At 40.1% G+C, this 27,721-nt stretch overlaps 1 protein-coding gene across 2 annotated transcripts in view; it reads left to right on the forward strand.

The window, feature by feature from the left end:
- LOC121949974 (cGMP-inhibited 3',5'-cyclic phosphodiesterase A-like) overlaps positions 1–27,721 on the forward strand; it is a 92,757-nt gene that overhangs the window by 44,428 nt on the left and 20,608 nt on the right. For both annotated transcript variants that reach the window (XM_042495856.1, XM_042495857.1), the window contains exons 2-4: positions 4,429–4,479; positions 17,941–18,201; positions 21,158–21,315. In XM_042495856.1, coding sequence (XP_042351790.1) covers positions 4,429–4,479; positions 17,941–18,201; positions 21,158–21,315 — 470 coding nt within the window. The remainder of the gene's footprint in view (positions 1–4,428; positions 4,480–17,940; positions 18,202–21,157; positions 21,316–27,721) is intronic.

Genomic DNA, 27,721 nt, shown 5'->3' on the forward strand with positions numbered 1-27,721 from the left:
TGAAACTTGAACCATTATTTTATGGAGAGATCCTTTCACTTGGCTGCAATTTCTATTAACACAAAGCTGCACTGTTATCATTTCTTCCTCCTGTTTGTTTCTTGAGAGGATCACTCTGGATCAAGAAAGTACAGCAAATCTCCAGAATGCATCCACAATGGAGCCAGACTCCCATAAAAATGCCTCAGACCTTATTGAGCGTGTCATGTTACTCTGGTAGCTATTGCGCCGTGATTGAAAGACATACTTCCACTTTCAAAGACACAAAGCATTTTTTTCTCCCGAGGACTGCTTTCAGTCTCTTATAAATCACCAGCATTGCTATAAGTGATGGAAAGCCACTGCTAGACCTGACTTCTTCTGAGTTATGGGGCGGCATAATGAATCTAGCAGAGGGTGAAACAAAGGGCATAACTTCTACAAAGTTGTTATTTTTCCCAGTAGGTGCACTGGAGCTTTAGGACAAAAACAAATCCATTTGGAAATTTTACTGCTTCGGCTCTGTTATGCTGCCTGGAGGGCGTCCATGAAAAACCAGGAGATATCTAAGAAATCATTCATGTGTGGTTTTACCTCTTTAGACATAATATTGGCAGCAAACTGTCACGTTTTAAGTATAATCTACTCCATCCTCCCAAAGCAAAACAAGGTAATAAAGTTTGAACAAGACTTTTTGTTTTTCTTGTTTTTTGCTTGTAAAGGATACTTGAGTAGTTGACCTATATCCTCTTCATATTTTCATATTTTCTTTTGTTTTTGCAGTGATATCTATATATTTTAACCTCTGTGAGGTTATCAGGGTTTTTCATGGTCATAGAAGGCCTGGAAAAGTCATGTAATTTGGTAAAAATCATTGAAAGTTGTGGAAAAGTCATGTCATTTTGTTGTGTGTAATAAAATTGTTACAGTCTTCCTTGGATGATTTTCCGTATAATGTAACATGAAGGCAAATAGACTGTAGCTGCCGACATAATGTCGCTTTAATATGCCTTGTTGTGTTTTGTTTAACATCACGAATGTTTCTTCATTTTCTTCCCACATCCCGTTTCTCCCTTCATGTATGCTGGCTAGCTGAAATTACATTTGAATAGAAAGCATGAATCTGATGTGTTTGAAAAACAAGTGGGGCAAGAAAAAAAATTATTATGGGTCCTTGCAAAGTCATGGAAAAGTTTTGTAGTTATGTCTATGAAAATGCATGGGCACCCTGGGCTATTGTCTGGTTCTGTTGGAGGGGTTCACTGTCGTGACTGATATTGTTGCCTTCTCTTTGAGACATAGATGATGTTTGTGTAACAGTGATTTCAAGTTTATAACACCACTGGTTTAAATCTTGAAAGCCTCAACACCAAAATTTAGTTTGCTGATTTTCCAGCACTGGAAAAAAAAAACTTAAAAAACGTTCAAACACAGTGGCACCAGGCTGCATCCACTATTTGGTTTAGTAAGTAAGTAGCACACCATCCACATGTATTTGTTGATCATACTTTTTCTGAGGCAGTCTCAGAGGAAATGAACTCCGCTGTGGCCTGTAAAGTCACTCTGAGTAAAAGGCTATCTGCGCCACTCAAATTTTATGCTCAGCTTTGATTTTGTGTGAGTTTTTTTTTTGTTTTGGCACATCAAAGGACACATGTAGACTTGTGTGTAGTCTGGGTCTGTCTCTCAGAGCATGGAGATGAAAGGTTGGGTTACATAACAGCAAAAAGGCTGTTTATGTGTGTGTGCCTGGAGAGCCTCACTGATACTAGGACCTTCTAATGGAGCAGGACTCCATGACCATGATGGAGCCGCCCCCAGCTCCTATACTGTAAAAGCAGAACCATGTCGTCAGAGCAGTAAAGAACAAGACAAGCAGCTCACTGGCCGGCTAATGCTATCATTCACAGTAATTTACATCTCATACATGAGCCTTTTACAGAAACGATTGCTTGTTGACTTCCTTTTCTATTGAGTGTGGTTATTTTAATGCATGAGATGGTAAACGCATGCTTGATGGAGCTTTAAAGTGACTCACAGATATTATCATGCGTATAATCGGAGAATCCAGGCTCTTAGCAGTCCTCTGGCGAGAAAATGGAGGATGGGAGATGAAGACGTTCGTTGAGAAAGGGCAAACCCCTCATATTGCATGTTTTTTTTAAACCTACTAAATGTCAAGCTGTGTAAAAACCTTTGTGCTTTATGACTGGGTGTGCATTACGTTATGTGTGATTGCTGTGATGGTGCTCTACCTGCTCACGCTCAGCGTCGTCAACATTTTGTGTAGCCATTACCAAAATTCAAAACACAGGATTTAAACCTGTTGACTCCCAACCTCATTTACAGTCTTTAAAGGCCCTGAAAATAAATTTCTCACTATGACCAATTGAATCTGACATGAATGCACACATTTCCACCAGTGTTGGAGGAGCTCTGGATCATTTCGTATGAGAAAAATTGATTTTCTTTTAGATTTAGAAATATTTGAATCAAAATCAGATGACAGCTGAAGAGTTATTTGTTTATGCTGGCTACTGTCATGTCAGCTGTGATCAAATCATGCCCGTGCAGTGTTGGTGATGCAAATTAGTTGAGCTGTCTATTGTTAAGCTTTTCATGAATAAGGTAATAAGATATTTATATAATAATAATAGTAATAATAATAATTACTGATATTATTAATAGTAGTAGTAGTATAGATAAATACTCATAATTGAATGTGTTTAGGGACTTAAAAATGGGAACTATCACAAGGCAACATCTTAATATAAGATATCATATTCCATTCTATTTGACATAAGGGCTGCAACTAATGATTATTTATTTGCAATTAAACAATTCATCATTATGGATGAAATGGCAGATTAAAATTACAGAAATTACAGTTGTTGGTTGTTGTTTTTTTCCATTTTCCACAGTATAAAGAGATTGAAATTGTTCATCTTATTCAGCCCATAACAGTCCAAAACCCAAATTTATTCATCAGATATTACGGACAAAAGCATAGAATCATCACACTTGAGAAGTTTGTACCAAAGTATGTCTGCCGTTTTGCTTGAAACCGATAAACAGATAATCAAAATAGCTGCAGATTTTTTTTTTTTTTGTGAAGCAACTAATCTGTTCATCAACTAATCATTCCAGCTCGATTTGACACACTGGCTTAACAACTTAATGATTTCATAATATGTCAGTAAAATAGATCTACATTTTTCCCAATGCAATAAATTAATTAAAATACTTTTTCATTTTGGAACAGTTTTCACTTGAACTACATACCTACTGAGGAAACAGTCCCTCTGAAGTTCTGACAGAGTTCTGTGGATTATTTATATTAATCAGGGCATTGTTTATACTCAGACACATTGCTGCTGCTGATTTTAATGCTTTGTGAAACACAAATAAATCTTCCATTTACTTCCACTGAATTGGAATGGAGGAGAAGTACCAGAGCTGGATATCTTCAAACCTCAGCGCATAAAACTAAAACTATCTGCATTAGACACTATTAGAGGTATAATTAGTGAGAAAATTCCTTAATCTTCAATCAATATAAATATACATGTAAACCTGTATTTTTTACAGTGCCAGGAAAGCAGTTCTCTTTTGACTGAACTTATGCCATGTGGGGTCCAGTATCCAGATTTAATAATACGTTGTAAGAACAAATGACCTGTTTCACCATTTGTTTAGAACTAAGGAGCACTGTGTGAAGACACTCCACAAAATAACACTGCTGTCCAGCCAGCACCATAACACTGGCGACAGGAACCCACTGTTTTCCTAAAGTTTCACTCACAGCATGACACAACTCAATGACCTCCCCTGACACAGTAAATTACACCTGACTTATCAATTTAGCTCTTAAACTGAGCCCCTTGCCTCAGTGTGTGCAGCAGCAATTTGTCACATGCTGGGTTTCTCAGGGCTTCTCAGTTCTGGGGCAGAAAGCCCTAACAGAGGCAGGGGGGCTCTAATGTTGACTTGGCTCTCCTGCAGAGTGTTCATCCAAAAATCAGTGACAGAGCTGCAGTGATGCATTCGGTGACTCGCAAGAAAGTGGAAAACGGGTTTTACGAGGCCTGTGGGAGGACACAGTGGCTGGTAATTAGACAGCGTAAAAATCCTCAGCCTCCACCAGGCCCTTAGGCAGTGAATAGGAGCTAAAGTAAACCAAACCTGACTGTGAAATTGCATTAGACGTCTGCGCTTAATGGAAAGTGAAAAAAATAGACAAAACCCATTTTTGCATTTATGAGCGTTTCCATTCCCCCCACACTTTCATGACTCTTTGCATCACCACTCCTGCTCCTCCTCCTTCCCGCTACAGCACAGTACTGTATATCCCCATTATGGTGTTGCCTTTGTGAGGAGTTCTGTTTTAGGACGCCAACAGGAACAGGATGTTCAGGACTGTGGTTTGAACATGTCTCTGTTTTCCCGCAGATGCTCCCCCGCTCCGATTGGGACCACAAGAGAGGCTACCGAGGATCACAGGTTAGCACTGTCCACACAAAAAGAGACACAGTAGTAACAGTAATGACAAACAGCTGACAGGAAAACACACACAAACAGGAACTAGCTCCCTGATCTCTGTCACTCGCCTACACACACCTTATAAATGACGCAAATAGCAGAAAACCTACCACTAACAGGCCCGTTCACCCACTCCTTTTAACTGTGGTTAAACAGCATGTCCAGAGGTGTCACTTCCCACCGAAGTCCTTGTTGTACTCTGTTAGTCTTAAGGACGCAGGGCTGTGATTTGACTGTAAGGCGCTGCACAAGCCATTAAAGGCTGGAGAATAAAAACAGGAGGGACACAGACACAAGGGTCGCAGCTTGTAGAGGACAGACACACAGCACATCCTTGAGATTACCTTTACCATCTTTGGTGGGGAAGAGTGTGCGCACGAGCGTGTGCACACGCGCACAAGGGTGCAGGGGTGCAAGCATATGTGTTTGGGAATTGGTGTATTGAGCTGCTACAGAGCCACAGGGCAGGACTGTGGAGTATATGATGAGCAAACAATGCCCTTGGCATTGACATGGCCATGTACAGTACAGTTTGTAGTCTGTGCTATGTTCTGCAGTCAGGGGGATAGCCTTTAGAAATAAAAAGACAAAGCTGCCTGTGCTTACATTGTATGCTTGCAGTTGCTGATCTTCCCATTGGCCACATTAGAAAATGCCTTTTGACATTTGAAAAAATCGAACATGATGTAAATGATGGAGTATGTGGAGGACATAGCCCGGTCAGATCTCCTGTCCATTCCAATGGACATGACTTTTTCAGGATTTTTAATTATTTTCTATTATTACTGTCATCTGACTCCACCCAAATGCACAGGCTTATTTGTGGACTACAGTGTTCCACAACATCTAAAGTGGACGGTAATGATGCTACACCCCATTTTTTAATAAGCATGGCGACTGTAAGGCAAGAAGGAAGCATGAGCCATAATGTTGTGCTGATGACACACAGATCCCATTTTTAAAAATTTTATTTATTTTTTAAAATATTTTAATTCACTTAGACTGAACCTGGCATTCTACTGCTCCCTCTGTGCCCAGAGTATGCTCTGTGCTCCAAGAGTGGTGCAGTCAATAACCAAATGCTATACATATTCCAATAGTGTTAGAGTGGTCCTGTGCCAAAAATATAAAATCAATATGTGGTGGCAGATGTTGTGGCGGGCTGCAACAAATAAATGAATGTGTGGGAAACCCTGGTAATGTGTGTTTAAACCATTTTTAAATTAAACATGAGGCATTATATTACTTAATAATGTCAAAATATCACATGATATATCAATAGCTTTTACGCTTTACACTTTAGCTTAACACTATGTGCTTGGTCCAGCCCTGTATGCTTGGGTAGCACTAAATGTCAAAAAAGCTGTGGTTTTGGGTAAAATTAGGGGATTTTTCATGAATAACGATCATTGCTGTGCAGCACAGGATTGGCCTTGAAATCAAATTACACACTGTGTGATTTCCTAGAGATGTTAAGACTCATATAGACAGTTTCAAATAGCATGTTACCCTTTTGAAATATTGTCCAAGGCTCATATCAATTTGTTATGTAGGGTTAGTAGGCAAGCGCATATTTTTTGATTGATGCATTCCCTAAGCTGCCATTTAGACTCAGTGGTCAGTTCAGTCTTTTTTTTTTTTTATTTGGTTTGGTGCTCTACATTCGTCAATGGAATCCCGTAATAGTCCAGAGACTGACAGGACGTGTAAGAACTCGAGGCTTATGTTGGCATCTCTCTCCATCTCGTGGCTATTTTCCCTTGGCTCTACTCTCTTGGACCAGGTACCAGAAGCTGGTAGCGCCCCTCTATGCCATGGTACCTTGTAGAGCGTGTAAATCACACACTCGGCTCTTTAGCCGGTGACCAGAGCGTTTGATTGATCTCCACTGTGTCGTAGTCGCCAACATGCACACATTAGCAGGCTCATTTTCCAAACCGCGTCTTTTTTTCCCCCCGTCCAAAGCTTGTGGTGGATGTTTTAGCTTAGGAATTGACAGTGAAGTTATGTATGGAAAGAGCTATTTAAATATTTGTATTCGACTTGAAAACACATTGGTTTTGGAACATAACCCGCAGAGATTATCGGAGAAAAGAGTGTTTGTAGGCCCCGGATCTTGTGACTGTTATTCTAAATTACAGAAAGGCTGGAAGAGTGGTCTGTGAGGCAGACAAGCCATGACATTGCAGTCATGTTGAAGATTTCTCAAAATCACTGTGAGCGCTTCAAACACTTTGGGTCAGCATTTCTTAAACTGTGGTGTTTGGAAGTTGAAAAAGGTCACTGCCCTTTCTCTGGTTGGTCCCATCATGACAGTCTAGTGGAGTATTTTCTCATTAAATTGGGTCCTGTGGCAAGACTGCATTTAAGGCTGAAAGACACTGAAAACGTTCAACTACCTGCCCCTCTGATTGTCCTCTGCCTGGGAAATAATTGGATCTGCCACAAATGATACAGAGGCATAACAATTTTTAAGCTTTCCTTTTTACAGCCCAGTCGCCAGAAAAAAATGTTGGGGTTGTATATTTGTGCAAACCAAAAAAACGTTACATTTGCACATTTTATATAGATGTCTCTAAAGTGAAGTAATATATAAGCAGACTTTTGAATCTGGAGGGGTAGGGGATGGTGGATGGCATGACAGGTAGATGAGACACCTGCAAAGCTGCAGACCAGCGTTTGATACTAACAAACAAAAAAAACAAAAACAAAAATCAATAGATTTTTAGTGAGTCACAGCTGTGTTTCCAGCAGCTTTCTGGTTACAAATGTGGGTGATTTGTAGCTACCCGTTAGTGTTTTTCCAGTGGCTTCTTAGATACAAAAAGCAATTTGTTTTTTTTTAAACATCGCTGCCTTTTCTCCTGAGATAGCTGCTTGTACAGCGGGGATTGTGTCTCCAAAAAAAGTTTTTTTAGTTACGTTGCAGCCTTTTCTTTCAGGATAGTGGTCAAAAAGTGGTTGTTTTTTACAGAAACTTTGCTGTCTTTCATCCTGTTAAAGCAGACCAAAAAAAACTGTTTTTTGCAGAGACATTGCCATTCTTACTCCTGCAAAAGTGGGTCAAAAAATGATCATTTTTGCAGAGACAGTAGTGCCTTCCTTTCGCGAAACTGGGCCGAAAAGCCTTTGTTTTTTTCTGAAACATTGCTGCCTTTCCTCCTGCAACAGTGGCCCAAAAAGTGTGTTTTTTACAGAGACATTGCTGCCTTAACCCTCGCAATAGTGGCTCAAAGGTGAAGACATCTTTGCCTTTCTTTCCGCAAGCAGAGATACCACACTCACAAAAGTGGACTGCAACGCGATTTTGATTTCCACAACATTGCTGCCTTTTCTAATGCAAAAGTAGACTGAAAAGCAGTTGTTTTTTGAAGAGACACCACCGCCTTTCCTCCCTGAGAGTGGACCGAAAAGCTATTATTTTTGCCAAGACATCACTGCCTTTCCTCTGACGAAAGTGGACCGAAAAGCAATTGTTTTTTCCAAAACATAGCTGCCTTTCTCCCGTGACAGTGAAAAAAGGAATTTTTTGCCAAGACATTGCTGCCTTTCCTCCAGCAAGGTGACACCAAAAGTGAGTTTTTTACAGATATAGCTGCCTTTTCTTCCGGTATAGTATCCCAAAGGCGATTGTTTTTTTACCAAGACATTGCTGCCTTTCCTCCGGCAGTAGTTGCCCAAAAAGGGATTGGTTTTTAAGGAGACATTGTTGCATTTCCTGCTGGGATTTTGCTCCTCCAAACGGGGTGACATGATCTTTTCCTAACCATAGCCAAGTGGTTTTTGTGCCTAAACCTAACCACACATTAATCACAGGGTTGCTTCAAGTTTGTCAAGTTTCAATGTATCGGCTACATAAGAACGTGCAAATGTAACCTATCCTTGGTTTGCAGGAAGATTTAAAGCCAACATTTTCTGGCGATGGAGTGGACATTTTATGACGTGCTGCAATAAAACACCTCTGTGTGAGAAACTGATGAATAGAATGACATTTTTACTTGGTTTTATTTATAGGATGCCTGTTCAGTTTGCAAGATATTTAAAAACTCGTGACTGTACCCGCTGCAGTGCTGATGATGGATGTATGTTTAACCACTTGTATCATGTGGTAAATCCTCACTCACTCATCGCTCAGCATCTGTTTTACCTCATGCATCTCTTTTGTTTGCCCCTGTTCTTTATGCCAGCATTTTTCGCCTGGTCTGTGTGTGTGTCTGTCTCTTTCTGTTTTTTTTTTTTAATCTTAGTTGGCTCCTTTGTTGGAATCAAACACCCTGAAATATGTGGAAGGAAAAACAAGCTTCTCCTTTGAGATGAGATGGCTGCATGTCTTAGGGGTCAATTGGCTTGACCTTTCCCAGTAAATCTTTAATGAGGCAGTTATTCTTTCTTGTTTTGTTTTGATCTCCCCCCACATCCCCCAGCACACCCCTTTTTAATAAAATATGTAATAGCGTGTAATTGTATCCTGGCTGCAGCCGAGGACCTGGCTCAGCACAGCTCCGGTCTGAGCTGCAGAGGGGTTGTGAGGGGAGTCGGGGGTTGCGGGTTAGTTGGGAAGTGGGAAGTGCAGTGCTGCTGGGCGTAGTTTTGGCTTCAGGAGCTGAGGCAGCGAGCGAGCGGTGTCTCTGTGGAGTTTTGTGTTACCGTTCTGCTGTGATTCACACTGTATCACTGCTCTGTTATTTTAAGTAGAGACCATCACCATCTCCTGGGCTCCTCTTCAGCTAATCCATCTCGACAGATGTAATCAGGGCCATTACGCTAACTGCACTGCCACTGAAATAGAGAACTGCACGGTAATGATTTTTCAAACATGCAGAAAGTTCTGCATAAATGAAATCAACCTAGGAAGAATCATGGACACACTTAAGTATTTCTTTTTAATATATTCCCCGGCTTCTTGCTCTGCACATTCCTGTGTTTCTTAGAGTGTTAGGATTTGTGCGGAGGGTTAATTGCAAAATAAGCACCGCAGTGTGTCGTGTATGTGCGTTTTATAAAGAGCCAAAGTTGCTTACATTATTGAAATGTGTTTACTAAGAGTATCAAATACCTTTCATTCTCCAGCAGGCCCCCGAGGCATTTGTCCAGTCTCTAGCTCTCCTGTGGGATACATTATATTCTCACCATTGCACAATTTTAACAAGACCACATATCACTGGTGTTTTACTAGAGGCTAAAAGGACTGTATGTTTAGATGAAGAAGGCGAGGGGTTAAAAGTGCATAAAATGGGCTGCCTCAGAAATTGCAAAAATGTGACCTTTCTGTCTGTGTATCCCATTTATAATCATCATTAGACAGAAGGATCAGTGTTTTATTTGTAACAACAAATGCACTCAATCTGTCTTCTACAGATTTATTGGCAAAGACATGTGGACACAGCAGGAACACCAACAAGCATATTTCACTTTCTCTCTGTTGTTGCAACGGTCATTCGTGTTTGTAAAACACGATGTTTGCCATGAGAAATTTGTGGAAAAAAGTTTTTGTGTATACATATATTTGAAGTTTATGGTTTGAAATAAGGCTAAGTGGTTAAATTTTGCAGATGCACATGTGCACACCAGAATTTTGCATTATTCTTTATGCATTGTTTAATCATAATCATGAATGGGTGTGGCTTGAAACTTTGAATAAGCTTTTAAAGGTCCATTGTGTAGGATTTAGAGGGGTTTATTGGCAGAAATGGAATATCATATAATGTTTTCTTCAGTGTGTAGTCACTTGAAAATAATGGTCATTTGTCCTGGCCATAGAATGAGCCATTAATATCAACACAGGGAGCAGGTCCTCATCCACGGAGTTTACCATGTTGCACCACCAGGTTTCCACAGAAGCCCAGGACAGACAAAGCAAACACTGGCTCTAGAGAGAGCTATTCACGTTTTCACGTTTGCCGCTGGAGTTCCCACCCCCTTAGCGATGAGTGGAGCAGCTCTGGAAAAATACTGATTTTTAACATGAAATGGCTTTATTCTGTATTTTTAACGGTTTAAATCACCAAGCTCATTTGTTTTGGCGAGGGAGAGACTTACGTAGATAATTCGGCTCCTGATAAAAACCTTCTGAATGTCTGGATCTTAAGTTATGAGAGAAAAAGGATAACCACATGAAAAGATATCACAGACAAATGCAGTGAGCTGAACAGCAACAGAGAAACACTGATGTGCAGCATGACACTGCTTTATTAAGTGTTTTCACCTTTTTTAATCATAGGGTTAGTTTGTTTTTGAGAGGAAGAGACCTCCGGGGATAATTCAGCTCCTGCTAAAAATCTCCTGAACACTGAGGGAATCCTAAGCAGGAGTTCACACTTGGCACATGAGAGTTTCAGCTGGTTGCATTCTGCAACCTGCCTCTAAGTCCTACACACTGTGCTTTTAAACCAAATGTTTCTGGTCAGTGATACTCACTTCATCGATTTGGTACAGGATCAAGTCTAATCAGCACCAAAAGATATTTGCAAATATTATTTGTTCAATGTTTGTGGCACATTACTGCAACTTAAGCTACACTCACAGCAGAGAAGGATCTGAAGTGCAGAGACGCTGTGTGGACAAACAACTTTTCACTGCTCAGGAGTGATTGCTGGTTTGTTTTGACTGGCCCTTGCTTTGGTTTACATGAACTGCTGCGCGGGTGTTAATCTATGGCATGTCTATTGACATACTGTTCCAAACTGCGTTCACACAGGCAATTAAGGCCATTGATCATGTACACTGTTGTTATTCATAGTAAAATGTCATAACAGAATGTTCATGCATGGTTTAGTATATGGCTCTGCTTGTTGGGGAGTCATAAAACCTGTTTATTGATGCTCGTAGTCAGTTTCACCAAATGTAGCACATCAACAGAGGCTGGGGGCTTGTGACAGAATATCACACAGATTTGTGGTAATTTTGTGACCAGAGGTGCTGGCACAGGGCACGGATTAAGAGGATCAGTGGGTATGTCAGGGGCTGGCATCAGTCGAAATAGGAACTCTCCTGCATTTTCAAATCAGTGTGCCTCCTGCCAGTTAAATGCAAAGGATTGGCCAGCCACGAAAATACCAAACGCCTGTAAGCAGGAAAGAATCCGCATGTTGCAAAAATATTACTTCTTGGATAGCAAAAGGTCACCACAGTTAATCCACAATGGAACAAAAATGGCCTCGTAAGTATTAAAAATCGAATAAATCGAATAAATGTTTCTCTAAATAACCCAACTGTCAAGGTGACTTTGAGAAATGTATCTAAATGTTAGAACATTGAAATTTTTATCTGCTTTTCCTTGTTTATTTCAATGCCTTGACATTGCCATGCAAAATCAAAATCAAAAACAGTGCAACATTGGTTCAGTGTTTTGTCATTTCTTGAGTTCCGGGTCACTGCTCAAGTTTAAAACAGTTTAAATTTCAATGTCTGAACATGGTCACACAAAAACATAAAAGTGTCCACGAGAGAGGACAAGAGGCCTAAGTTAAGTAGAATAGAACATGAGGCGCTGCACCTAAAATGTAATATTCTCATCCAGTACGAGGGTCAGCCAGTTATTCCACAGCAAGCTCTAGCTAGCTGGTGGCTAGCTGTCTAAAAGTGCAGAGTGAACAAACAAGATATAACTTTTTAATTAACAAGATTTAAAAGTGCTGGCAGGCAGTTTTTGTTGCTATTGGACAGAGGCAGGCCACCCACTGTTTTTTTATGCAAAACTACCAGCTGCTGGTGGCAGAAGTGGAACCATGTCATTATTTTGCAAAATTAAGGTCTTCAAGTCCCAAGTCAAGCCCCAGTTCCTAAACTTTTGTGTTTTAGGTCCTAAAGAAATTATAATGTTCTCTTTAACAAATGTAATGCCATTTTAACAACAGAGTAATATTTTTAATTTAGAAAAATCATGAATGCTTTTTAAGATTTGGACTTAAGCTATTCATGAAAACAAGTTTGTTGGAAGTTGTAGCATCTGTCTGTAATTTTCATTTGCTACAATTTGTTGTTTTTTCTTTTTTTTCCGTAGTGACGTAATGTTAGTTCTTCATGGTTCACTTTTAAAATAAGTCCAAGTGAGGTCATGATCATGGTCACAGTCACGAGTCATTGATGTTAGAGTTCAAGTCAAGTAGCAAGTCTTTTTTGATTTATTCAAGTCATGTCTTGAGTCCATGTCATGTGACTCGAGTCCACACCACTGGCCAGTGGTAGTTTCATGTCTACCCTAGAGACAAAAAAGTGTTATCAATCCCCTTATCTCTTGGCAAGAAAGCCAATGAGTGTAATTACCAAAATGTCAAACTACATGTTTAACGCCATCTTTGTGTTGCTTGGCCAGGGCCGTAGATCATAGTTGTTTTCACTGTCAAAAAGGCAAAAATTAAGTAAAATCTCACAGTCATCAAAAATCGAACACCAGAAGCCAGTGTAAATTGCTGGTAAGTAGCTCATCCAATCTGCTGCTGTATTAATCTGTCCAGATGATGGGTTGTCAGTTCATCACGCTGCCTGCTGCTGCCAGCTGTTTTCATGGCCATCTACTGAGTGTGTATGTTGCCTTTAAAAGGAAAAATTGATCCTTCTCACTTTGAAATAGAGGGATAATGAGTCCCTTTCAATACAACGAAGCTGTTGTATCGATGATCAAAGAGGCAACCTTTTTTTTTCTCTATAATTTAGTTACTCCCATATCTCCTCCACACAGCTCTGCAAGATGCGTGATCCCTGACAAACTCTGAAGGGTGTATTTCTCAGAAAAATCTCTACAGAGAGGAGTGTGAGCCAGTGGCAGACAGTTGTTGACAGTTCCCAGATGTGAATGTGAGTTACTATGAATGTGGTTTAAGGCAGCAGTCAAAAAAAAAGGCAGTATTCGTTGGGAACCACTTAGAAAAATAAGTCATTAAACACATACACAGCCTCACTGGAATGTTAAAATGCATTGATTTTGACGACAGCATTAAATGGAACCTACAAACACTGCAGATGTGTCCAAGAAAAGAACATCCACTGTGGAGCTTTCAGAAAAATATTAAGAATTTTGAAAAGCTCCATCATAACATCTGTCCAAAAGCTTTTTTCTGTGCTTTTTTCCCAGACAGGGGTCACTGTGTGGGGCTTGTACGAGAGCAATTCTCCCAGCAAGTGAAGCCTGCTGCTACAGAGGTGGCTGTGGCTGAGGAATGAAACTGATCATCTAACCTGACAGGAAATGCTTATATAACCTTATCATATTATGTAACTTACTCACAATTTGATCTTTTACAGGATGTCCATTGATGATTCTTAAGTCTTAGGTTGCAGATTGCTGGAAGATTAGGAACATCAGGACCTATTTTCAAGCCAAACTTTTAAGGGATACATAAATACTTGCACCAGGGATGGTCAGGACTTTACATTCTTTATCGTTCCATGCACTCTGCTTTGTTTAATAGCTCAAAACCCTAACTCTGCGTCTCACAAACACTCTGTGGAAAGGATCTTTCAAGGCAGATATAGTTTAGCAGCACATTCTTCATTTCACAGTAAGATGTTGGCTTGTTCTTTGTAGCAGACAGGCAATGCCATTTTTTCAGGCCAATAAGAATAGTACAAATTCAGTGGAACCAAGATCCCCACTGTGTCCCCAAATCTCTAATGTTACTCGTGCACCTGGAGCGCTTCGCCACACTTTATTTTTCATGTCAGGTTTTGGGCGTTAAGTGGCTTGCTCCCAGTGCAAAATCGAACCCAACACATTCATCATTCCCTCCTGTTATATGGCCACTCAGGTCCAATTTTTCAGATAGTCAAGCTTAGTAACGCAAAGCTCGTCTTCCTTGCAGAGTGTGTTTGAGGAGATTCTTTTATGATTTTCAACCAGCTAACAATAGTGGTAGTATGTGTAAATTGAAGCCCCACTCCTAAAACCCAGATGAAAACTCAGACCAAACAGTAAAACTAAGCAGTGCTGATCAAATGTGATCTAAGATTCTTTTATCGTGTTGCCTATTTCTCTCCTAAAATGTTTTAGAGACATGTTTTAGCTCACCAAACTGTAATTTGAGATTGTTTATTATCTGGTGGCCACCATATTGTTTCCTGCGTTAAAACCCTGTATGTATAAAGAGAAGGAGATACAGCATTGTTAATTCCTGTGAAAGTTGCTCGGTGGTGCATGAAGCAACAAAAGCTCACTTTCTGCAGTATAAATTAACCCGGATGGCTCTATAGCATCGTATAGAGCAAGAACACTGCAGACTTACGGCGGCCAGAGGCCAACCTCCAGTTAGGCGCTCCACTAACTTGAATGGGGATACAAATGATTTGATTCCTGACTTCCGAAATGTTATTGGACTGAATGGATCATATCCTGATAGTGAAACTAGTGATTTGGTGGTGGCTTGTGATGCTCAAAAAAATTCACAGACTTCTTTTTCACAATGTAAGCGTAGTGGGAAAAGTGTTTTTAGGCCACATTGCATCACGTGACAGTCCAGGTCATTGTAATTACACATTTGACCACTATGTGTAATTGACTTCAAAGCCAGGTGCTGTTCCCAGGGGCTGTGTTGAAGATCACATTTTGTCACCCACCTGTGGGAGCATTCATTGGTCTAGTGCAGTACAGTGCATTCTGGTAGTTGTAGGTTTTCTACCTCTTGAGAAAAAGTGCATTTCACTTCCCTTTTTCTCCTTTTCTCTTGTCTTTAAGCACTAATTTAAAAAGTATTTGCATCTTTCTACTGCATAGACAGCCCAGTTTTATGACAGGGCCATCTCCCCAGCAGTGAAAAATGTCTCTAACTGGGTGCAAATGTTTGTCTCCAACGTCACTGTATGTTTGTGTGTCAGTCTTTGTAGCGTATGTTTTCACTTTTGTGTTGGCTGTGGTGTGAGAACTAGGGGTTAAGTTTGTAGAAGATGTTTGTGTGTGCACGCATGTGTGTTTTGAGATGCTGAGACCAGCCACATGTTTTTTAGCAGCATATTCTTCTCAGCCCCCCCTCTTTAGCAAACTCCTAAATCAGCCTGTAAATGAGCTGAGAGACAGGTGTTTACATCTTATGGTCCCAACATGCATTAGAGCAGAGTATAGGAAAGAGGAGAGAGGAGAGGTAGAGAAGATGTGGAGGAGAGGAGAAATGAGGGGAGTACAATAGTCGCCTGTCCAGAAAACGTTCCGTAAGCCGTCCCACAGGATGAATCCTTGTCTTTAAAAGACATTAGCTTGGTCCCAGTGCCGGTCATGTGTCAGATTTATCAATAAATGTGTGTCATCATCACGTGTGGATCACCACGTGTGGAGGAATACCCCTCACGCCTGCTGAACACACAGCTTTTGTCCTTTAGCAGACCAGGGAAAACTGCATAAATACAGTGACTTATCTGATATCACTTAGGAAAATAAAACACGAAACTTTCACTGTTCCCACAAGTAGAGACGAATGAAAGGTGTTCACACTTGTGTTGTTCAGGTCAGCTTCTTGCCACTTAGCCAGTGTAAACAGAGTAATTTTGGGTGCCTGGCAGCTGGTGTCAAAGTGAAATGGACATTGGAGGAGAAAAATCTGATAACAGTCTTTGGGGAAAAAAGGGAACTCGTGAGTTTATTTGATAAATTTGCTGGCAGCCAAGACTGACCTGTGTTTAGTTGCGGTTGTCCAACTGCTCTAGGCACAGCAATTAAAAGTGGGTTGTGAACTTTTCACTTTACCCTGCAAAAACAAGGCAGGCACACACTACACCGGTGCCTTCAAAGCTGTGGGGCAGACGGTCCGAAACAGACGAGGGCTGTTGGCTGTCTGAAGGGTCAGGAGCGAGGAAGTCAAAGGTCAGATTCTAGTTGAGGCATTGCTAATGAGGCCATTCATTAAGTCCTGCACAGCTGTGTCGAACATGTTTCGACCAAACGTTGTTCAGACGTCTAAAAGGCTGCAAGTATGTTAACTCCTACAACTGTGAAGTACCACTCCCTGTTCCTCCTCACGTTTAAGCTTCGTCAGAGCTAAAAGGAGCCATATAAGGTACAGAATAAAGCCTTTGATGTGTGAGTGGATGTTGGTGTGCACGTTTGTGTGCGCCTGCTTGTGCAAAGCTTGATGTGATGCCACAATTATAATACAGTTTACAAAGCTTGGCAGGATCTCAGTCCGACGCTGTTATTGAATATGTCTCCTATCATAGTGGTCCAAAGTCAATCGTCTATTGTTTTCTTGCTTTCATATTGTTGTGTTTGGGAACTGTTTATTGGTATCATTTGTTTTATTTTGCACCATATTGGTTTTTCCCGAGAACATGTTGTGGTTATGGCTGTGTGCGCTCTCATTGTCCTCAAATAATACATTCTTTATGAATATGGGGCAAAGCTCCTGACAAATTTTCATTTCTGCTGCTGTTCAGTTGGCCTCCCGCATTTTTAAATGCAGACAGTGGTCTTTTTTAAATCAGTGTTTCTTGTATCAGCCGTAAATGTTGCTGTGAAAGAGGGACTGGTGGTAATAGATGAATTGTGATCCTTTACTTAAGTAAAAGTAGAAATACAGTGAAATATTGCTCCATTATAAATCCTGCTCTCAAAATTCTATGTGATGAAAAGTGAGAAATATCAGCAAAATGTAAATATACGGCTATTAAAAGTAAGAGTACCCATTGTTCAGGCACAATGTCCTTCATCAGTGTTATCATATATTATTATATACTATTTGATTTTTTTGTTGTGATCTACACTAAACCACAGTCAGCATCACTAGTGGGTGTTGTCGTGTTTGGCCAAAAGTGTGCTCTGATGCGCCTTTGACGACATCTAGCAACTGTTAAGCAGCAATATGTGACAAATTGGGAAGAGAAATTGCTGAAAAGGGGTTACCCTGGAGTCCACCTCCACTGTACATCACTGACACAAGGTGAAAAGCTAAACGACTAAAGGTCAGCAAAAGCAAGATTTTGAGCTGCTGAGTTGCTCATTCTTGGCTTTAGGACTCATTCCAGCACCACATATCTCACAGGTTATTGTGCAAGAGAATTCTATGGGGGTAACACATTTACTTCACATAATTTGACCCATTATTATGATAAAAATATTTATAAGTGCAGCATTAAAAACAAATAACTCAGATTTGAATTTAACATTTGTGTTTTAGTAAGTACACTTTGTTTGTTTCCACCACCGAGAAAGTTAAAACTGTTTGTGTTAATGCAAAAACATAATCTGCTGTATCACTTTAGCAGAGTTAGATTTGCAGTTCTGTAGGATAAACAGCACAAGTGATGCCAATGTCACCGTTAACCACATTATGTCCTCACACGGGAGCAGCTGACATAGCTCACACACCTGCTCTTCACGCCTGCCACCATGATGCCGCACACAGCCGCCATCAGACCCAGCCATTAATTAGCATGAACACACATTAGCCACAGAAGTAATGACATTTATGTCTCCTTTTCTGTCTCCCTGTCACCCCACAGTCATCAGGCACAACTGTCATGGTGGACATAGCAGTGATGGGAGAAGCCCATGGACTAATCACAGACCTGCTGGCTGACCCCTCTCTACCCCCCAACACCTGCACCTCACTGCGGGCAGTCAGCAACCTGCTAACCACCCAGCTCACCTTCCAGCCGCTGCACCGGCCACGCCCTGCTCCCTTGCTTAACCCCAGTGATGCCTACACCCTCTCCGACTCAGAGGAGGGACCTGAGAAAGGAGAGAAGACGTCCATCCACAGGGTAAAGACATTATAAGAAGACCAATGATTTACAGTTTGCTGGTAAGATAAGCAGCGTTAGGAATTCCAGATGAAAGTGAGGATATTTCACCCAAATATCAAAAGTCTGAATTGTTAATCAAAAGTAGTCATAAAACAATTTTTTTAGAAGCGGCTGAAATAATCCTTACATGGAAATGCAGTCCGCTTTTATTGAGGCCAAATGATTTATACACCACACAGCGCTCCACACACATGTTAATCTTTTAGCCCATGTTTCAGCTAATGAGTGCTTCCTGCTCTCAGAGCTTTTAGCATCAAATGAAGGAGAGTATTTTCATAGAGTTGAGTGAAGAAAAATAGAGCGCGTCTACTGCTCCGAGCTCTGTTCTCCCTTCCATAGCCACAGCTGTGTCAACATGACAGATGTGCAGAGCCAGACAGTGTATGTGTGTATGTGTTAGAATAGGTGAGGCCAACATGAAGGTGAACGCATCTCTCAAAAGGTTACAAAGAGGGACGAGTATGTGTCAACAAAACTACCCCCCCCCCCCACATAATTTTGGATCCAGTTATTTATCTGAGGAAGATACCTCTCCTGGCTGTCTGGGAAGCTGGCGTGTGGTCGATGGCTGCCATGCCATCAAGCCATCGCTCGGCTGACAGGTGTTTTATTACATGGTCGAACTTTGTAAAAGTAGCTAAGACAAACTGCGCCTGTGGAGAGGCCAGTGAGGCTGCATTCATTAAGACTCTGCTCCCCGGAGACGACGTGCTCGGCTCTAACTGCCCGGGAGGAGAATAGAAGGAGGAGTGAAGGTGGTTAGTGCAGGAGTGGAAAGCCCTGCGCTTGCTTTTCTGCCTTCTGGCTAAGAGTTTGATGTCCATCGTGGTGCATACTGATGCCTTTCAAGCACTTTTCCAAAAACCCATTTTCTGTCCAGAACAGGGCATGTTTTCTGTGCTGCTCCTGCAAAAAATAAAAAAACAAGCTAATGCATTTGCTGCACAGACTGTACAAACATCAAAAAACATGAACAGCAAAACAAACAGCTAATTATGAAATATTTGTTATATTGATCTTACTTTTCTCACTTAAATGGTCATAGAGATGCAGTTCTAGAATTCCCTTATAGAATAAATCAACACTGACAGCAGCAGGGATCAGCTGTGGTTTTTCATTTCTTTTTTTTTCTTTTTATGAGGATGGCCTGGTTTTTGCCATGCTGTTGCCGATGGTGATGTGTGTGTGTGTGTGTGTGTGTGTGTGTGTGTGTGTGTGTGTGTGTGTGTGTGTGTGTGTTTTTCAGCTTTTGGTGTGTGTCTTTAGGGCTTTGATTAGAGTGGAACTGTGGCGCTGCAAATTCATACCATAGCACCATTATTCCACTTTCAGAATTGAGAGTTTGATGCAGATTTTGGTGCAGTTTTTGTATACGCTTTACAAAACACATTCATTATCCATTTCTAATCATAACACCATCATGCACGGGTTGTTGTGTGGAGACTTCTTTGTTAATCTGCATGCAAGCAATTTTGTGTGCATACAGTAAATGTGTCAGTGCTTGTCTGTGTGTGTGCATGTAGTGTGCTGACTGTTCATGGCTCATTTGTAGGTTTGTGGATTTTTTTTTTCTTCAAAGCGTCACAAGCATGTGTAAGGTTTAGTTGAATTTAGTAGCATCTAGCAGTCAGGATTGCAGATTTCAACCAGTGGAAATTATCCGCAGAGATCTCTTCCCCTAAAAAATGAATGGATCAGGTGATCAAATCCAGTAAAATAAAATCAGAATAAAGCAGTTTCCAAAGATTTGTGTTTTTCTGATGCTGCTTGTCATGGAGGGCTAGTAACTGCAATCGCTGATGCAAAAATGCAAATGGCCCTATCTAGAATCAGTGTTGGTTTGTACATTATGGTCTAAGAAATATGTAGAAATATGGCAGTGCTCGCGGTTCATTCTAAGGTAACAAAAACACAATGATTGTTATTCTCATTTGATTATACACACAAGAAAACATGCTTATCATAATAAATTCCTTTTCTGCCAATATATCCCCCTAAATCCTAGACACTGGACCTTTAAGTGCGCAATTGTGTTCTTACATTAGTTAATCTGCAGCTGAATAAAGCATTTGCTAAAATCTGAACAGTTATTGGGCTCAGATCAAGGTTATGTTAAAACCTCCAGTGAACGGAAGTAACTAAAACATCCACTTTAAGTGACCTAAACCAGCATTGTGTATGAGTGTGTGTGTATATGGGCACCTAGTATATGACGCCTTGCTGTGAATGGGCTCATTCAGGATTCTTAGGCAATCTTTACTAGGTCACCCTGCGGAAGACTGAGAGGAGGAGAGGCTGCCATGTTTGGCACTGCTGTGCCAAGCTGCTGCATGGCACCGAACAGATGGAGGCATCACAAGGGCACAGGCCACTGGGAATCCCAGAGAAAGAGCAAAGAAAGAGACAGATAAAGAAAGAGACTGAGGCCGAGACAAAAGAGCCTCACAGACAGAATGAGAAGCAGAGAGGCACAATGCCTGTGATGAAATGTATCTGTGCAACGCAATACTGACGTTGTATCCAATAATGAACCATGAGGGGCATCATTGGCAGGCTGCCTGCCAATATGACTGTGTTGATTCTCTTTGGATGCAATGAAGGAAAGAAATGAAAGTGCCTCAAATCATGAGGCACTTTCGTGGTTATATTGCCTGCATCATTTATTTCATCTTAGGCAGATTCAGGAACAACTGTCTCATCAAGATGATCAGTGTGACTGCAGACAAAGCGAGTAAGCATTAACTATCTCATAGATGGGAGTACTTTCAAAGCCAACACAATTAAGGCCATGTTTTTTTTATTCCTGCTCTTCCTACCACAGTTTAAAAATAACTGTTTTCATTAATTTATAATAAAGGGTTCTCCGGTTGTGTTAACTGTGTGTATGCATGTGTATTTTCCTGTGTGTGTGCAGCGTCTGAGGCGGAGTCTCCACCCCGGTCTTCTGAGGAGGATCTCTTCCACGTGGACCACCACCACCTCCGCCACAGGCCTGCCCACCATCGAGCCCGGTCCTGTCCGAAGGGACCGCAGCGCCAGCATCAAACCCTACCATGAAGCACTCACCTGCAGGTAATTGAGCTAGAGCCTAACGTGTGATGTTTCATTCTTCTCTCTCAGCACAGCACCTCTGATATCTTGAGAAACTTACTCTTACTTGTGTTCCAGTTTATTGCAAATGCAGAGCCATTTTTGCTTCTTTCTTCTTTTTTTTTTGCATGCTGTATTTTTATTTTCCTTCCCCAGAAGGAGTTATATTAAAGGTTCAGTGTGTAAGATTTAGGGAGATCTATTGGCATCTTGTGGTGAGGATTGCACTTTGCAACCAGCTGAAACTTCTCCCAGTTAAGACTAATTTTTGCTCCCTTTACGCACGGAAATAGATATGTCTGTTTCAAACATTGTAAATGTCACTGCTCTCATACACACATACATTCCATGCTTCCTTCACGATAGCATAGAGACGTGAGTGGCGTGAGTGGGTAGAGTCAATAGTTTCTGACAACAACAAATGAGGAGACAGAGGAGGAGGTCTAAATAATGTACCTTTAAACAAAAGCAGCGTTGTAGGCGGCGAAAGTGCAGCTATAATATACATCCCTACATGTGGGTGGAGAATTCTTTTCATTAATTTCCACAATATTTTAACTATACGCCATTTAGTTCCGTTCCACCATTATTTAAATTCCGTCTTTGTCTTCTACAGTCATATCTCACTTGAACTACACTACACTGCCCGCCAGGACCTCCAGTGGTAGGCTTCTGCTCCGTATCCATATGCTTTGAGAAAAAGGGCACAAATATGGACAAAATGAACACAGACAACAGAAAGAAGGTTATTTCTGTCTCTGTCCCCATATCTAACGTTAAGCATAAATGAGTCCTTGAATTCCATCCGTGGTTATTGTTCAGGGGGTTTTCACCAGGAGCCAAATTACCTGCAGAGGTCTCTTTCTTTCCCAAACAAACAGACCATGTGAAAGTCGTGGATATAACAGTTTTTTATTGCAAATCAGAGTTTCTCCTCCACTGTTGGCCTGCATGTTGGAGATGAGTGTCTTGCGTAAAACACACACAATTGTGTTCTCATCTATTTCCTCTGATAACTAATAATAAGACGTGCAGGAGGTTTCTACTAGCTAGTGTTTGGTTTGTCCGTTCAGGGCTACTGTAGAACATGGCAGTGCAACATGGTGGACTCTGTGAACATGGACCACCTCCCTTTGTAGATATAAACAGCTTATTCTAATGTAATGAAAATGCAATGACAAAATATACTAAAAATATTAGATTCAATTTCTGCCAATATATCACCCAAAATCCTACACACAGCACATTTAAGCAAAGCCCTAGACTTTTGTATTTCAATATTCTAATTAGGCCTTACTGTGCAACATTGTACTATAGATATGAAAAGCTGTGGTATGACTGCTTTACAGAGGACTCCTACAATGGTATGACACATCACTCTGAAGGTTTAGAGGTTTATTCCCAGCTGTTTGGCTTTAGTTATACCCAAAGACAGCGTGAGTGAACAGTAATGGCACAGCAGTTCGGAAGAGGATGTGTGTGCAAAGGGAGCCAGAATGGAAATATGCCCCACAGGCAAATGCATTAACCTGAATAACTGAGACACACATCAACTCTCAGCACAGTGGTGCTGAAGATAGCATGAGACTCTCAGAAGTAGATCGACATGCTTGCGATATCATCTTTTTTTAATTTTTGCTTATTTCTCTGTAGTTCTTGGTAATGTTGTGCGACAGAAAAGGTTTCAGGTTTGTGTGCATGAAAGCATGTATTCATGTGGTGGGGTTTATGCCTGGATGCATTTTGTTTTGCAAAAGCTGTTCAGAAAATCTGACCTGGTTGTTTCACTTTATTCAGACAGAACTAATTAACAAGCAGCGAATCAGAATGTCAAGACACAACAGTCCCATATTGTTAAAAAAAATAACAAATAACTTTGTTTCTGCTGCCTTCTGTTTTGCTAATAAATTACATTGGTGATGTAAATCTAGAATAAACACAGGGTCTTAATTTGTCAGAGTAGTTATGATTACTAAATGAAATATAACAGCACAATTTACTGTGATCAGTGCAGAGACTGCATTCCTTACAATTACTTAGTGATTAGTGTGACGGTATGTTTGGATTATCTAAGAGCAGCTCATGTTTTTATGCATTTCAAAGAAGGAGAAAATGGAGATTCAGCTTGAGCATCTTCAGCTGTGCATGTTCAGGTGTAGAATATGAGTTTCATAATGTGGATGCACGTGCTTTATGAGACAGCACGTGCTCTCTATCCTTAAAAAATTAACCATGTCTCAACTAGAAAGAGCCTTCATGTTTCATCTACCTTATGTAGTTTCTCCCCTGTCGGGTTTGTGTCACAGGCATGAAAGTCTTCCAGTGAAGAGCAGCATTTGTCTGCAAACACAGACACTTCTCAGTGTCTCTGTGCTGCCAGGCAGTATCACAGATGCTTGTCTTGTGTCAAATAGGGGGACAGCTAGTACATAGAGGAAGTTTATGTACGTATGTCAGTGGTGTTGTTGAAAGTTAAGTTTGTTAAAAAAAATAATTTTTTGTCTGATCTTTTAACTAAAGATAAAGCTTATTTATTTTTGTGTAGAAGAACTTCAGAATGCTTTGTCTGATGTGTGACTCAAAACAGGCTGCAGGGAGTCAAACAATTGAGTTTTTACTGAATCCATTTGTTTTGCTCGGTTTCATAGGTTTGAGAGTGCCCGTGCAGATGTACAGAACAATAGCTGTATCTTGTTTCTCCCTCCCTGTATTTAAGGCCAGTATCAAGAAATCTGTGGAGATTTATTTAAAAAAATGTAAAAAGTGCAACCTGTTAATTTCTTTTAACTTCATGAAGAAAGAGTAGTTTTTACAACCAGCTTTGTGTCTGATTTAAATCTGCTCACTCACCTACTTTCTAGACCGGTTGCTGAACTTTAAAACTCACTCCTGTAAAATGAGCCATGACTTTGCAACTGCACGGCCTATTTCCCACCGCTGATTAATTTAGAAATTAATTTTAGGTGGATAGTTTTGCAAGAAATGTGATGTTTCCAGATGATTTGCTGTATTATTTTTAGTTTGGAGATATGAAGCAAAGACAATCACAGGGCAGCAGGTGTGTCAAATAAGGATTGGTGACTAAGTGAAGAAGGGTGCGGGCTTATTGTACAAAGTATACAGTAGTTGGTATAGCATGTAGTCTTTTTGCACTCATGCATACAGCTCACTTGAAATAATGTCTGACTTAAGACAGTTCTTCCAGTGAAAGAAACTAGCTCGTGTTTAGTTGTGCATTGCAAAGTATTTTTTGTTGTGTGGAGATTTGTTTCATGAAGCTATTAACTGATTATGGTTGCATTGTAAAACTGAACTGTTCCCGTAAAAACATGCAGCTCCTGCCTTCCAAGGTAACTGTTTAAGCCAAGCTGTCTGGAGAAACATGCCAACAAGCCAGCCAGACGATGCCTGCAGCTCATGCTAGATAGACACACCTACAGTATTTGCCCAGTTTATGGCCATTATCTTATAGTCATGTAGCGTTCTAATCAAATATTAGGTGCAGTAATATTTCCATTGCTTTCTACCTTATTGGACGCGGTGAAAGAAGTATTCAGATGCTTTACTTATGTAAAGGTAGTAATACCACACTGTGAAGTTCTCTACTACAAGTAAAAGTCCTGCATTTAAAGCCATAATGCAAATATTATCAGCAAAAAGCACTTAAAGTATGAAGGTAAAAATACTCATTGTGCAGCAAAATGCTCACCATCTGTGTTTTTCTATTCCATCTGGTGTTTTTGGATAAATATTAGGGCTGCATTAATGTGTATGTTGCATTTTACTGCTGTAAGATGTTTGAGTACCACAGTGCTCATTTTAATTCTCTCATTTACTGTTTGGTAGTTTAATCTTTAGCAATGCATCACCTTCTATAAAATCATCATTTGCAGCGTTGCCGTCCTATAAGAATCATGTATCTCTGAAGAGTCACCTTTTTATGAGCCCTATTTTCAGCTCTGTTACAAAGTATTCTCCGGTTGATCCAGGAGGGTTTTTGAACAGTTTATTTGCTTAAGATGTAGGAGAATTTTCCTCACACATAAAGGAGCACTTTATCTTTAAATTTATCACAAACAAAACAAACTGAACAAAAAGATAATAGAAAACGTAGTCTGGAAAGTAACTAAAACTGTCAGATAAACCTCTGAGATGCAGTAAAAGTACAAGGTTGCATAAAAGGGGAATACTCAAATAAAGTACAAGTATCGTGAATTTGTAGCACTTTACTTGAGTGAATGCACTTGGTTATATTTCACCACTGCTATTGGCACATCCAGTAGAGGGTCTTAAATGTTTTAGTGTGCAGCTGCAACCATCAGGATGGATTACATGAAGTAACTTCAGTAACCGCTCAATGTATTAATGTTCACTTTTGTCAAAATAATGTGTATAGAACATGAATTGATTCCTGCAGAAATCTGACCTGCTCCATGTACTACTGCAGTGTGTTTTAATACACAAAATACTGCTACTGTAATTACACTAAAAGGACAAAAGTATACATTCACCTTCTCCTCTCATTTTTGCGTACTTTTGGTCCCATTTTTTTATGGTTTTGCCCCTTCATTCAAACTGCGGGAAATACTAATTTTATGACATGCAGTGATATTTTAGACAAAAGTTTGCTTCCAACTTTGTGGCAACGGTTTAGATAAAGCTATTTCCTGTTTCAGCATTGCAGTGACCCTGTGCACAAACAAGGTCCATGAAGAAATTGTTTTCTGGGTTTCCCTACACAGAGAGCCTGACCTTAAACCAACAGCGCTGTTTGGATGAATTTGAATGCTGACTTATCTCCCAACACAGCGCCCGACATCGCTAATACTCCTGTGGCTGATTGAGAAAAAATCCCAAGTAGTCAGGTTCCAAAATGTTGTGGAGAGTTTTCCCAGAAGAGTTTTGACCAACTTAGTGGCAGATTAATGCTCGTGGTTTAGGCTTGATTAACAATAACATGTGTCGTGTTCAGGGGTTTGACCAAGCACTCTGTAAGAGTTTCTATGTACTTTTGGCCATGCAGTGTATGTTGTCATCGAATCAGTAACTGAATAAATAAGATAAGATGTTTGCATTCTTCCAGGTAGCCTGCAGTCAGGGTGAATCTCTCAGTCTTGTGTGAAAAAAATGTGAAAAAGGAAATGTTGCACAGATCAGTGTGTGCATTTAGTACATTCTTTGCTGACCGATAATTAAAGTGCTCTTTGTGACTTATGAATACAAACCCATTCCACTGATACACTTTAACTTAAAAAGTTATGCTTTTGTTGACATCTGTTAGTAAACAGTTTTATCTAGAGATTAAATATGTAAATAAAAAAAGATGTCATTACAACATTCTGGCTTTAGTCAGGGAGGAATCTTTAATAAACATTATGTATCCATGAAACATCATAACAATCACATTGTTTTTATTCTGTCATAAACAATCAATATATAACACGCTTGTAAAAATATTTACACAACAAAACAAGAGAGAGTAAATACAAGAAAACCTCTACAAAACCCAGCATTGAACGTGGACATGCAGAAACAAAAATGACAAAACAGAAATAGACATGTTTTTTTTTTTTCCGTGAACTTATTATTATGAAGTTAATTTGAATTTCACAATGTCATGGCTGTAGAATAATGATACCATCAGTGTTTAACTTGGTTCCCCTAAAGTTTCTTTCACTTCACTGCAATTGGGTCTGCCACCGGGTACAATCTCTAAGGAATGAAGGTTCAGTTTATGGCACAGGGGAAGTGCTTCAAGTGTTGCACAACCAAAAGTTGAAAAGTTGTCTTTTTACACTTTAAATGAAATAAAGCAAACAAGTAAATGCACACTAAACAAAGAACATGTCATGCATGAAATTAAAGCGAACGCACAACAAGGAATCTTAAACTGAACTGAGCAAGAAATCATTTCCTTCCTGGCAATATACCATAAAATGTTCATGGACAGAGAGGGGGTTCTGCAACTTAAGAGAAAAATGTATTCACTACAATGTTTTCACAACAGTCTCAAAAGTGTGGCACTTTTCATGGAGACATTGTTGTTGCTGTTTAGCTGTTGTTTTTTGATTTTTTTTCTTTTTCTCTTTTTTTTACATGCTTGATTGGTTAGTGGTGTTGATTATGTATGAGGAGGATGAACAGTGGTTTAGCTGTAGGGTCAGACACTGGGGTGGATACTTGGTTTATGTAATTAAGTATTGATGAATGAGCATAAAATTCACATTAAAAGCATTTTACCTGCTCCATGTATGTCAGTATATTTTAACTTAAGTTGCCAAATGAAAGAATGTGTAAATGCATACATTTATATATATATATATATATATATATATATATAGAAAGAGAGAGAGAGAGAGAGAGATTTTTAGGTATACTTAATTAATGT

Source organism: Plectropomus leopardus, chromosome 11, assembly GCF_008729295.1.
Source record: "Plectropomus leopardus isolate mb chromosome 11, YSFRI_Pleo_2.0, whole genome shotgun sequence".
Lineage (NCBI taxonomy): Eukaryota > Metazoa > Chordata > Actinopteri > Perciformes > Serranidae > Plectropomus > Plectropomus leopardus.